The sequence below is a fragment of the Sceloporus undulatus genome, chromosome 4 (genome assembly GCF_019175285.1).
Source record: "Sceloporus undulatus isolate JIND9_A2432 ecotype Alabama chromosome 4, SceUnd_v1.1, whole genome shotgun sequence".
NCBI lineage: Eukaryota > Metazoa > Chordata > Lepidosauria > Squamata > Phrynosomatidae > Sceloporus > Sceloporus undulatus.
Window position 1 is genome coordinate 10,442,483 of NC_056525.1, and position 13,306 is coordinate 10,455,788.

General features: G+C 44.8%; 1 protein-coding gene across 3 annotated transcripts in view; it reads left to right on the forward strand.

The window, feature by feature from the left end:
- The first annotated feature begins 422 nt into the window (after nucleotides 1-422).
- Nucleotides 423-13,306, forward strand: part of NKAIN4 (sodium/potassium transporting ATPase interacting 4) — a 125,860-nt gene continuing 112,976 nt past the window's right edge. For all 3 annotated transcript variants that reach the window (XM_042465264.1, XM_042465266.1, XM_042465265.1), the window contains exon 1: nucleotides 423-627. In XM_042465264.1, coding sequence (XP_042321198.1) covers nucleotides 574-627 — 54 coding nt within the window. In that variant the 5' untranslated portion in view covers nucleotides 423-573. The remainder of the gene's footprint in view (nucleotides 628-13,306) is intronic.

The following is a 13,306-nucleotide window of genomic DNA, read 5'->3' on the forward strand; positions in this document are numbered from 1 at the left end:
ACACACACACACACACACACACACACACAGAGTCTGACGCTGGGGAGATTTCTGTCTTGATCTGCTCCGGGATCCATTTGTTGGTCCTTTTGGCTGTCCATGGGATCCTCAGCACTCTTCTCTAGCCCCACATCTCAAATGAATTAATTCTTTCCCTATCCTCCTCCTTAACTCTCCAGCTCTCCGATCCATGGATGGCAAGAGGGAATGCAGTGGCTTGTGCGAGTCTAACTTTTTGTATCTCCTTGCATTTGAGGATCTTCTCGAGTCCTTTTGGGCGCAGAGCATCCTCCAAGTGAAGGAGGGGAGGGGACCACCGGGAGTGGCATCGCCCTTTTAAAAACGGGTCCCCTCCTCACCCCCCCCCCCAATCCGAGGTAGAGCTTTCCGACCGGGGTCTCTTTGCACAAAGCGCCGGAGGAGGAGGAGGCGGCGGAGGCAGAGGAGAGTGTCTCTGCTCTGCCAGGCAAGGGCTGCTAAAGTGGGATTCTTGCCCAGGATGGTGCCCTGCGCGGGCGCTTGGTGAAAGGGCTGGGGTCCTCCGGGGGTCCCCCGCCGCCAGGCTCCGCAAGGATGGGATGCTGCACCGGGCGATGCACGCTGATCTTCCTCTGCACTTTGCAGCTGGTGAGTCTGCCCCAGCCCTTCTGCTGCTGCTGCTGCTTCTGGGGCTCAGGCGCTTCTTTTCCTGGGGACGGAAAACTTGTCCATAAGGAGACATGAGGGAATACTTGCCCACAGGGAAACCTAGAATACTTAGCCATAGGGAATCGTTGGCCCATAGAGGAACATTGAATACTTGCCCAATCTTTCCCTATGAGCAAATACTCTCCTATGTCTTCCTATGGGCAAGTACTGTATGCTCCAATGATTCTCTGTGGGCAAGTATTGCTTCCCTATATGAGGAAGTAATGTCATTACTATGATTCCAACCTGGCTAGACACATTGAAGTCAATAGGAGATTTGGGCTCTGGTTGAGCAAGACCGAGCTTCTTGCCTTGGTTTCCATGAAGGGAGCAACAGCTCCGTCCTTTCCAGCTGGAGGAGACCCATCGAGGTCATTGGGGTACCTGGGCTCAGCACCAGTTCCTTTCAAAGGGTTCCTTTTAAGGCTTAGGCTGGACTGAGGCTGCTGTTCCCTCCCATAGGAAGGAGACCCATTGAGGTCAATGAGACATGTAGGCTCAGCGCCCTTTGGTTTCAGATTGGAATTGACTGGGGTTGTCCCCCTCCCATTGAGGAGACCCATTGAGATCAATGGGGCTCATTGGCTCAGCGCTCTTCATTTCAGTGGGTCTTTTTTAAAGCTTGGATTGGACTGGGGTTGTTCTCTCCCATCTGAAGGAGGCTCATTGAGGTCAATGGGGCACATGGGCTCAGCACCCTTCAGTTTCAATGGGTTCTTTTTAAGGCTCAGATTGGATTGAGAATGCGGTTGTTCCCGCCCATCTGAAGGAGGCCATTGAGTTCAATGGGGCACATTGGTCCAGCACATTCCTTTCAATGGTTTCTTTCAAATTAAGGCTCATTTTGGAATTGATACTGGGGTTATTCCCACCCATCTGAAGGAGACCCATTGAGCTCAATGGGGCACATTGGCCCAACACCCTTCCTTTCAATGGCTTCCTTCAGATTAACACTCAGATTGGAATTCCTTCCCATCTGAAGGAGACCCAGTGATGTTAATGGGATGCACTGGTTCAGTGCCTTTCCATTCAATGGGTTCTTTTTAACGCTCAGATTATATTTCGAGTGGGGTTGTTCTCTCCCTTCGGAAGGAGACCCCATTGAGGTCAATGGGCATATTGACTCAACACTTTGTTTCAATGGGTTCCTTTTAATGAGGGCACAGATTAGTGCCAGACTGAAGTTATTCACACCCATATGAAGGAGATCCACTGAGGTCTATGGGGTGCATTGGCCCAGCACCATTTGTTTCAATAGGTTCCTTCTAATGAAGACTCAGACTAGATTGAGGCTGAGGCTGTTGCCTCCCATCTGAAGGAGACCCACTGAAGTCAGTGGAGCATCTCTTAGTGTTAGCTCACAAGCCCCATGGTGTCATGTAAACCCACTGAGTGATCTTGGGCAAGTCACTCTCTCAGCCTCAGAGGAAGGCAGCCAAGCACAAACCTCCTTTGAACAAAGTGTGCCAGGAAAAAACCCTCCTTAAAAGGATTTGAAGGCACACAAGAACAACAACAACAACAAGCCAACTCCATTCATTTCAATGGGTTGCTTCTAGGTAGGGCTCCGATTGGACTTAAAATGTTGGATTTAGCGCCCCCCCCCCCATCTATCTCCCAGTGGCATCCTAAGGACTGTAAAATTTCTGGATTGGCTGACACCTTCACAGGAACCCTATATCCATTCTGAGTCAATTCACTCAGTGTTGTCTCCAACCCAGTTTCTAGAGGCTCACCTTCGCAGGATGTTAGCCTTTATCCTCCAACATTTAAAGGTGTGGAAAAGAATAAAATGAATATGAATATTAAAATGATTAATATTAATAATATTCTTGGACTCCCTCCTCTTCGCCTGTCATTCACTTCATACGCTTTTTGCAACCTGTACAGTCTCTCACACGCTGCCAGTTTGGCCATAGAGCTGTAGTGTTCTAGTTAAATTGAAATGACTTCCCACTCCTGCTCACTTTGACTGTTGCCACTCTCTTTGCCAGCCTAGACTAACTGGAATGAGAACCACAATATTTCCTGGAGTGCGCTAGCTCTGTCATCTCAGATTCAAATCCTGGTTCCTGCCTTGTGTTCTTGTGTGCATGGCCACACTCCTTTCAAGTGGATTAGTTCTCCTGTAACATGCTTTTAAAATTGCCTTTCTTTGCATTCCCTTTGCAAAGCACTAAATTAAAATCAGATTTCCACTGTCTGGCTGCTTCTTTTCAAGTCACTTGTGTGACTGAAGTAGAGGGTCACAATCCAGAGAAATTAAACCAAAGGATTTGGATATACTGTACCTGCAAAAAGAAATTTAAAAAACTTAAAAAAGAAAAGCCAGTGCTTTTAATAGCAGCCTTTTTAACAGACCTGATTGTGCAGACAGTGGTCAGTATATCCTGAAGGCTAGCTAATTCCTGGTAAATCAAGTATATGCCACTGAATTTATATGCCACTGAAGGTCAGCTCTGTAACTTCTTTCTTTGCATTTTTCCTTTGTCTGCCTATGGAAAAATTGTACAATATTAATTGGAAATTTAAGAGAGAAAAAACTCTGGCTAACACCAAAATGCATTAGTTGTTATTTGGTTAATTTTTGCACGCATACATCCTTGCACACAGAAATGTTACACACACAGAGTGTGTATGGTGTGTTGCCAGTTCAGTGCATTGGTTTGAGTTTTGGACTGGGATACTAGGAGACCAGGATTCGAATCCCCACTCAATCATGGAAGCCCACTGGGTGATCTTGGGAAAGTCATGCTCTGTCATCTTCAGAGGAAGGCAAAGGCAAAGCTACTCTGAACACATTGTGACAAGAAAATCCCTTAAGGTCACTATAAGTTTAAGTCACCACATGAAGGCACACAACAACCATAAACACACACATCCCAGTCTGATACAATTTCTAAGAATGACAGAAGTCCTAGAAGTAGTTCCTGACCCGACAAATGGCCCCACTGAACCCATGATGACTTTTAGAGAGTATATCAGTTTGAATACTCTCAGCCATCCAACCAATTGTTAACATTGTCAAGCCTATATGGTTCCAGATTTTGGATGGCCACATGCAAACTTCAGCAAGTTGTAACTGATATTGGAGTATGTGGCTTGAAGGCTATATTCAAACTACGTAAACAGTAAACAATCCTGTTTGGCCCAACTTTATCTGCCATGGCTCAAGGCTATGCAATTCTGGAGTGAGCTCTGGTGCCCCAACAAACTACCATTCCCAGAATTGCATAGCCTTGAGCCATGTCAGTTAAAGTGGGTTCAGCCCGGATTGTTTATGCAGTGCAGATGCAGCCCAAGAGAGTGCTTGGCTCCTTTGTACACAAAACAAAGACAATTCAATGCAGCCAAGTTAAGCTTCAGCCCTAAAGGAAAGGTGGAGTAAGCATTCAAGAGCTCTCAAACAAAAGACTTATAGCTTGCCAAATTCCTTCCTAGATGCTTAGTCTTTGGCAGGGCTGTAGCTATGGAGAGGGGGTCAAACAGAAGACATTGCCCCCCCAAATAAGAATTCTGCCCCTTCAAATTAAATTGTCTTTCAATCTCCAGATTTCTAGCATTGCAAAGAGACTTCTTTCCAAAACCATTCACACATGCAACTTTTCTGTATGCTGTGTTCCCATCCCCTTGGTCCCTTAGCCTTGGGAAACTTTGCAAGCCTAAACCCTGTTTCTAAAAGGCTTGACTAAAATTTTCAGATACTGCAATGCTAGAAATTGGGAGACTGAACAGAAATTTCATTTGGGGGTGCTGAATTATTATGTGGGAGGGAGGGAAACAATGCCTTCATTTTGCTCCCCTCCCCATAACTCCATCTCTGGTCTTTGGTGCATGGGTTGTGTGCTCTCTCTGTGTTCCTTCCTTGTTTTGAGCAATTCCTTGTCACTTGCAGCTTATTTTTCCCTTTGGTTTGTCTTGAGTTCCAGTTTGATTTTAAAAAAAGAAAAGTTCAAGGGAAGGTTAGGTGGGAAAAGAATAGAAAATCCCCTGTTGCTCTGTTTGTTTGGGAACAGGAGGGCCTTCAGTTATTCAAGTCCGATTTGAATCTGGAACTCAATGGCCAGCCCTCCTTGCCTTGTCTTTTTTTCCTTTCTGCAAAGGGAGGCTGTTGGAAGTTCCACACTGGAACAGTCATGATGTGAATAGCTGCCAAAGGTCATCATTTATATGGAGTAGTATAGAAGGGCTCTCTATTGAGTCCTGTTAATTCCTTGTTGTTCTTTCCCCCCTCTGTTAGGCTGCAAGACATGTGCTTGGCCAGTGAGGCTGGGATCTTTGCCAGTTGGAAAACAAACAGCTTAAAACCGTCTTTGCATTAAGGGATATGAGAAAAGTACTGTTGACAGTTTAAGGCAGTGTTGGAGGTTCTCCTTGGGAGAGAGATCACACATTCTTTTCTGGGCCATTGTGGCATGGATGGCAGCTTTCTGCAGAAAATAATGCGCTCTCTCCCTCCCTCTGGCTCCAGTGTATTTGCTGGTGCTGGGTCACTGGAAGAAACAAAGGTTTGGCTGTTTTTGTGATGGTCTGTATGTTGAGCTTGCAGCTGGAGGTTCCCTTACATGTCATTTTCTAATGGGTGCAATGGGTCTTTCTCGCCTTAAAAAGGCAATGGTTCCCTTGTTTCCCCTTGGCTTGGAAAAAGCTTCCTTTTCATGCAGACTTGTTACACCTCCCTTGGAGAAAGAAGTGCATTTAAAAATCAGGAGTGCGAGCAACTGCGGCAGATCCAACCAACCAACAAAATTGATGTCAGAATAAAATGCCTTTGTGGTTTAGGTGTTGGATTATGAACCTGGAGACCAGGGTTCGATTCCTAGGTCGGCTTTGAAACCCACTGGGTGACCTTGGGCCAGTCACATTCTCTCAGCCTCAAGGGGAGGCAATGGCAAGCCTCCTCTGAAAAAATCTTGCCAAGAAAATCCCATGATAAAACCCTTAGACAACTTGAAGGTACACAAGAAGAACAACAAGAACAACATGAGTTAAAGGTGTAAGTCAGGGATTCTAAACTTGAGATCAATGGAGTCCTAAGGAGTCCATGAATGTTCTTCAGGGGTCCCTGTCAAAGTACAAAACATGTATTTTTTCCCTTTAGTTTCCTTCCTTTTATTTGGATTTTTTTTCTCAAGATGAATTCTAAGGGGAAAACCCTCCAGTCTTTTCAAGTGTTCTAATTTTTCACCCCATTCTGTTCTAGGGGGAGAAAATCAGATTCCAATGCTTATGTGTATTTTTCTGTGGAAGGGGTCCATGCCTTTCATCAGCTCTTCAGATGGTCAGTTTACTTCCCCTCAAAGGATAAGTGCCACTGGTGTAAATTAAGTTTTCATATGGTCCAGTTATTCAGTAAGGATGTTGACTGTTTTTCTGGGAACACACACACACACACACACACACACACACACATTTTGGAGTATAGCTCCCAAAATCCAGCTGGTTGGATGATTCTGGAAATTTTAGTGCCAAAAGTGCAAGCTTGGCAGTTGTTCCTTGTGTGTCTGCTTGGTTTGTACTCTACATGGGGTTCCAAACTTCAGGAGGAAGAAGGAAATGAAAGGAGTTCATGTGTGTGTTTAGTTAAACTTAATCACTATTACCACTAGAGCGAAGGATATTCCTTGCTGTGGTTCATGTTTTAAGATCAAGAGCTAACATTCCATCTGCATTCATTTTGTGGTAAAGGCGACATTAAACAGTTAAACACCAACTGCAATGAAAAAGAGAATATGTTTGCCTTTGACTATCTTGCTGGTTATATTTCATAATTGCCCTTTGTCCTTTACTATGCATAATTGTATCTTTGGCTTTTCCACCATTCCTTTCCCACCCCTAGTAACGGTTGTAGCTGGTCTTCACTTTTGACAGCCGTGGGAATTCTCTGGGTATCCAAGAGACTCGGACAAAGAACTCTTAGCACAGTTTTTAAGAGAGATTTTAAAAGTTTAAAAAGAGAGAGAGAGACCCTCCTTTTTGGAAAATCATCTCTCTCTCTCTCTCTCTCTCTCTCTCTCTCTCTCTCTCTCCCTCCCCCCCCCCCACCCTAAAGCCAAGTCTGGATGCCATCACCTTAGATGGTATTTCCCACGGTATTTGCCTTGTGAAAACAGGGAGGTCAAAAATGTAAAGTTTGGGGATTTCTAAAGCACTCCACTGAGCTCCCTCCCTGGCCATGCCCCCACTCCAGCCTCTTCTCTGAACCATGAGCTCACAACAACGTTTTGGCACAATTCCCAGTAAGTTACTGGGTGAAGCAGTTGAGATTTTGCTGAGTGTGTTCCCAGTCACTCTGGTTACTGCGTGATGACTTCATGGATCAGGCAAGCATCCCTGAATGAGATCCATCACATGATGATGGACTTAATAAATTATCTTTTAAAAAGGAGTGCTAGGATATCCAAGCCCGTTCATAAATTATAGCTGGATGAACTCTCTTTGTTCTGCTCTGTGTCAGTTTCAGTAGGTACTTTGGACATGCTGTAATTTTCCATTTTTCATGGAGAACAATGTGAATTCTTTTGGGGAGGGCATTTTTCAATGGCACTGAGCCAGTGGGTGCTGAATAGCACTGAGTAATGGCTAAAGCATGTTCCTTGGCATGCAAAAGAGCCATGTTCTTTCCTTATCCTTGCCTTATTTTACTGGCAGGAGACCCTACAAGTGTCTCTCCCTCTTTCTCTGATAGTTCCCGTTTCACGTTTGGGTGTTGCTGTTCTTAAACCCTTTCTGTTTATGTTTGAGAACTTAGTGCAGCGTGACAGCCATGAAACTAAAGTCAGGGTGTACATGCACTAGGAGGGTGAGCAATGTAAGCATGTGTCAAGTGTCTGAAAAGGTTGGAACAGAGTGTGTAAAAGCTTATTGTCAGACTAAAATTCTCAGAATCCTCCAGCCAGGATTCTGAGAGTTGTAATCCAAAAATCACTTTCCCAAGTTTTGGGTTTGAATGAAGATGACTCCTTGTGAGCATTGTTTGTTCTTCCAGATTGTACACAAATAAATAACCAGAGCTTTCTTTTTTTAAAGGTATATATTTGAAAAATACACACAAACCAATGGGAAAGTATGAAAAACAAAACAAAAAACAACGAACTGTAAGAAAAAAAAATGTTTAAAATACACAGATTTCAGGGAACACAAGGTTCAAAACCTGGGATGAAATTTGGACAGGATGAGACTGTCAGTGGGATTCTGAGAAATGCAATGCAAATGAAATATCCTGGGCATAATTCCACCCAGATTCTTTCAATGGCATAATGGGAGCCAATGTGGCATAGTGGTTCAAGTGTTCGACGATGACTCTGGAGACCAGGGTTCGAATCCCAGCTCAGATAGGAAACCCACTGGGTGACCTTGGGTAAGTCACACTCTCAGACTCAGGACAGTCATGGCAAACTCTTTCTCATGAAACTTGCCAGGAAAACCCCATGATAGGTTTGCCTGGAGGTCCATAAGTCAGAAATGACATGGCAGCATACATCAACAAAAGTGAAGCAAATGAAATCCCGAGCCCAGCTTCCAATATGGAGATCTGAGGGGGTGGAGTCTGGACTTGAAGAGGTGGCGCCTCATAGGGCAAGGAAAGAGTTCGATGGGACTGGATGGAAGTCCAATGGATGCAGGGAATAATAACTGGTAGGACAGAGTGGAGAGCCTGGCTGGGCAAGCTTGCTTGGAATGGACACTATGGGGTGGACCGCACAGCAAATCGTCCAACATTTTTTTAAAAGCTGGCCAGAAACTAGCACATCCCAACTACCAAAAAAGGAACTTTGCATATATTAATGATCTACAGAATTCTGTTATGAAAAAAGATCTTGCGAATCCTTAATCTTTGCCGGTTTAGAATTACCTCCAATACATTTTCTTGCACTCAGTGTCTTTTTTATGGTGTCATTATTGTTTTTTGTGAGTTTTTCAGGCTATGTGGCCATGTTCTAGAAGAGTTTCTTCCTGACGTTTCGCCAGCATCATAGAGACACTATGGATGCCAGCCATAAAAGCCTTCGGTGTCATTATCGTTAGGAAATATTTCAGGATTGCCTCTTCAGGCCTCTCAGTCAAGTTAACATCTTTCCCAAGAAGCTGGACTAAAACCTGGTTCATAGCTTGGAGGTTTTAACTGCCAAGTGAAAGTCTGGATCTAATTTTTCAAAATGCTCAAGAGACCCATGATGCCTGCAGTCCACACCCTTTTGATTTAAACAGCCTAGAGAAAAGAATCTCTGGATCTCAGAAGTAGTTGTCTTCTTGAAACTAAACAGAAAGACACACTGGGCGTGCCAAAAGTTATGCTCTATAGACACTTTAGATGATCTGAAGGTGACCATCACATTAGAATTTGCAAAATGTTACTTAGGAATGTTCAAAGGTCATGCATCATCCATGTAAAAAAGTGTTTAGAAGAAAATGGCAGCCAAATTGAACATTTAATTTAAATTATATAATATGTTGCCCATCAGGCATGAGATTTGGCACACCCTGTGTGTGTGTGTGTATCTACATCTATATCTATTTATCAGTCTCATGGTCATAAATCTACTTGAAAATCCCAACTAGAGTAGATCTTTTGACTCAAGTGGTAAATAGTAAGCCAACACTTATATAGTAAATCAACACTTAAATCCCATTGAGTTAATGGGACTATTGAAGTTGGGATGAGCACTCAGATTTAGACTTGGGATTCCTTGTTTTCTCTTCCATCACTTGTTCTGGAGAATAATAAGATCCTTCAAAGGAAGGGTGAAATATAGATCTCACCTGGAAAATTGTGTCCAGTTCTTTTAAAGTTTGGGCTAAACCCCACAGTAGGTACACCACATAATAATGTGGAAGCAACCAGGTTCCCACCGGTCAATGGCCTCTTGCTCAGAGGATATTCAATGTCTGTGTTGAGAAAACAAGATTACAAAGAGAAGAAGAGGATTACTGCTTTGGGATAGAAAGAAGGATATATCAATCTATGGCGGAATACAGACCGCCCCTTTGGGGCAGCCTGCACCTGCTCCTTTCCCTGGCGGATTGGGGCCTGAGCAGCCACAGCAGCAGACTTGGAGGCCCCGATCCGCTGCTTCTCCAGGCCTTGGGGAAGTGGTAAAACGCTGCTTCCCCGTGGCCTGGAAAGGGGTGTCCTTGGGGCTTCACGCCTTAAGGACACCCCGACAGCGGCAAGGAAAGTGAGAAAGGGGCCGCTCGGCCCCTTTCTCTTCTGTATTGCTGGCGCAGTCGTGTAAAGGCTGTGCCAGTGATACCCGCAGTGAAAGGAGCTCCATTTCGGAGCTCCTTCTGGTGCCGCTGAAAGGGTGCCACAAGCGCCCTGCAGCGGCGTGCGCACATCACGCCTGTGCTGAGCCATTTGGCTGTGGCACAGCCATGATGTCGTAATAGCATTATTATTATTATTATTATTATTAAACTTTATTTCTATAGCGCTGTAATTATACACAGCGCTGTACAAAGTTGGTAAAATTAAGAGTAAATAAAAGCCTGCCCAAGGCGTACATTCTAAGATAATAACAATTAAAAGAGGAATAGATAAAATTACCATATAGAAAAGAAAAAAAAAACAGATTAAAAACATCAAATATCAAACAAATCACATCCCATCAAATAGTGTCAGACAGCCAGATGACAATCACAAATTCCCTGAGAACGCTTCCCTAAACAATATGGTTTTCAGCTCAGCCTTAAAGCTGGTGATGAGCCGTGCATGCAGAGGAAGAAGGTTCCAGGAATGAGGGGCAGCAAGAGAGAAGGGACGGATCCGGGATGGGGCAGAGAAGATCCTGGGTTGGGAGAGGAGACTTTGGCTACCAGAGCGGAGAGTGCGAGTAGGGATGTAGGGAGAGAGAAGATCAGTTAAATAAAGAGGGGCCAGCCCATGCAGGGCTTTAAAGGTGAGTAGCAGAAGTTTGTACCTGATGCGGAAAGGAAGAGGGAGCCAGTGAAGGGAAGACAACAGAGGGGAGACATGATCATAACGGCGAGCGAGTGAAATAATGCGTGCAGCTGAATGATGAACAGAAATTAATGGGTGGAGGTGAGAGAGAGGAAGCCCTGCCAAGAGGAGGTTACAGTAGTCTAGTCGTGAGACCACTAGGGCATGGACCAGTGTCTTTGCGGTAGAAGCTGAGAGATATGGATGGATTTTGGCGATATTATAGAGAAAAAATCTACAGACTTTGGCTGTAGTCTGGATCTGAGGGATAAATGACAAAGAGGAATCAAAGATGAAACCGAGACTGCGGGCTTCCTGGACTGGCTGGATAGAGATGTTATTGACAGAAATAGAAAAGGAGTAGTGAAGGGTGGGCTTAGGAGGAAAAACAAGAAGCTCGGTCTTGGACATATTGAGCTTCAGACGCCGATGGTGCATCCAGTGGGAGACAGCTGTTAAACAGGATGACACTTGCTGCTTTAGCTCTGGTGAAAGATTAGGGGTGGAAAGGTACAGCTGGGTATCATCGGCGTACAGATGGTAGGAGAAACCAAAAGAACTGATAAGTTTGCCAAGGGAGAGTGTGTATAGAGAGAACAGAAGGGGACCCATGTAGAGAGGGTGCCGCCATTTTGACACCGTGGTTACATGCTAGGGTTGTGGGGCATCTGTAAAGGATGCCCCGAGGCAACCCTAGCATGTATCCAGGCTGGCGCAAAGCACCCGTCTGGATACAGCCTATGAGAAGGTTTCCTTTAACAGTACTGGTGATAAAAGTCCTAAGGCTATTGAGAGACATAGCCATATTAGTCTCTACTATATCATTATGCAGAGGGATCTTGTAGCACCTTTGAGACTGAGTCAAAGAAGTTGTAGCATGAGCTTTCATAGACTTGGGGGCTTAACGGACCGTCCTTAAGGGGCAGCCAGCAGCTGCCTCTTTCTTTGCCGGATCGGGGCCGCAGCAACTACATGCTGCGGCCCCAATCTGGTCTTTCCATGGCACAAAAAGGAGCCACAAATTTTGTGGCTCCTTTTTGCGCCGCGGAAAGGGCACCATAGCTGCTGGCGGCATGGCTTTTTGGCGCTTCTTTGGCGCTGCGTTATCTGGAACAGGTTGTGAGATTGAACTTTAAAAGGAACCTATTGACAATAAGAGCTGTTAAACAATGGGATAAATTATCCAGCGAGGTGGTGCAGTCACCTTCTCTGGATGTCTTCCAAAAGGGGCTTCCTGCTGGGGATGCGCTAGCTTAATGGTTCTCAAACTTTGTTGCTCCAGATGTTTTGGACTTCAGCCCCTAGAATTTCTGACTGTTGGTCAAACTGGCTGAGGCTTCTGGGAACTGGAATGTGTTTCCTCCTTTGGAGGTGTTCCTAAAATGTAGATTGGGTGGCTACCCATCAGAGATGCTTTAGTAATGGATTTCTGCACTGGCAAAGGCTTGACTATGTGTCCCTTGGCATCCCTTCCAATTCTACAATTCTAAATCTGTAAAAATGGTAAAACATTACTCTGCAAAGTAATGTTTTAGCACTAAAGAGCAAATACTACTTGTTATGCAAAAAAGATAATGTTTACAATGTTTTTAGAATACTAAAGTAGCATGGTTACCAGTCTTGACTCAAAAAATTATGCACTATGGATAGAATCATTACCTTTAGCATATTCAAACAAAAATCCACCAAACAGTGGCACTGTACAGATGGGCGGATACGGCGCCCCTGTCACGTGCTAGGGGTTGGCCGAGGACGCAGCGTCCATACTGACCTCACCCCTAGCATGTGACGGCATCAAAATGGCGGTGCTCTGTACACATGGGCACCACCATTTTGATGTAACGGCCGTGTCGCATCGCGTCCAAAATGGAGTTCCTTTTGCGCCGCGTATTGCTGGTGTGGCCTTTACACGGCCGCGCCAGCGATACTGAAGAGAAAGGGCCCGAGTGGTCTCTTTCTCTGTCTCCCTGACGCTGTTGGGGTGTCCTTGGGGCATGTCACTCATAAAAAGAAAATAAAAAATCACTGTACAGGATCAGTGCTAGAAATCCTGCTGTTAGGGAACCTTTCTAAGTAGGTGTCTAATTCCAGATATTCCAGGCCTCCTCAAGGATTCTTTTGGTGCTGAATACTGACACACATTCCTGCTACAGCATAAGCTTTATTGATGGAAACTGATACAGCAGATGGTATGTAGCAGAAAAGCATCTCAGCTGATGGAGTATGGTATCCCCTCATAGTCAATGGTAGAACTGGACCACCAAACAATTCTACCCAGAATATCCCTTCAGAATATACCTTGTCCAGCAATCAAATTGTCCCTACTGCTGGATATATAAGGGACCTGGTTGAGGCACATTCACCCCCAGGCCAAGGAATGCAAGATGAGCTCCCATAGGTTATATAGTGTAGAAGCAAATAAAGAAGATTAAAGTATGGAAGTGTTAACCATCTCCCCGCACCACCACCACCACCACCATCCACAGCTATGAGAACAGTGTAGGCAGGTTAGCAACAGAGGGGAATAAGTCCATTCCTAGGTCTGTTCTCAGCCTTCAGATCTTTTCTCAGCACTTATATTGCAAGGCAAATCAAACAAGGCCACTAATACAAGTTAACTCTTTTATAGCATTGGGCAGCTGTTAAAACTGCTGCAGAATCTCCTAGCATGTGTGTGCA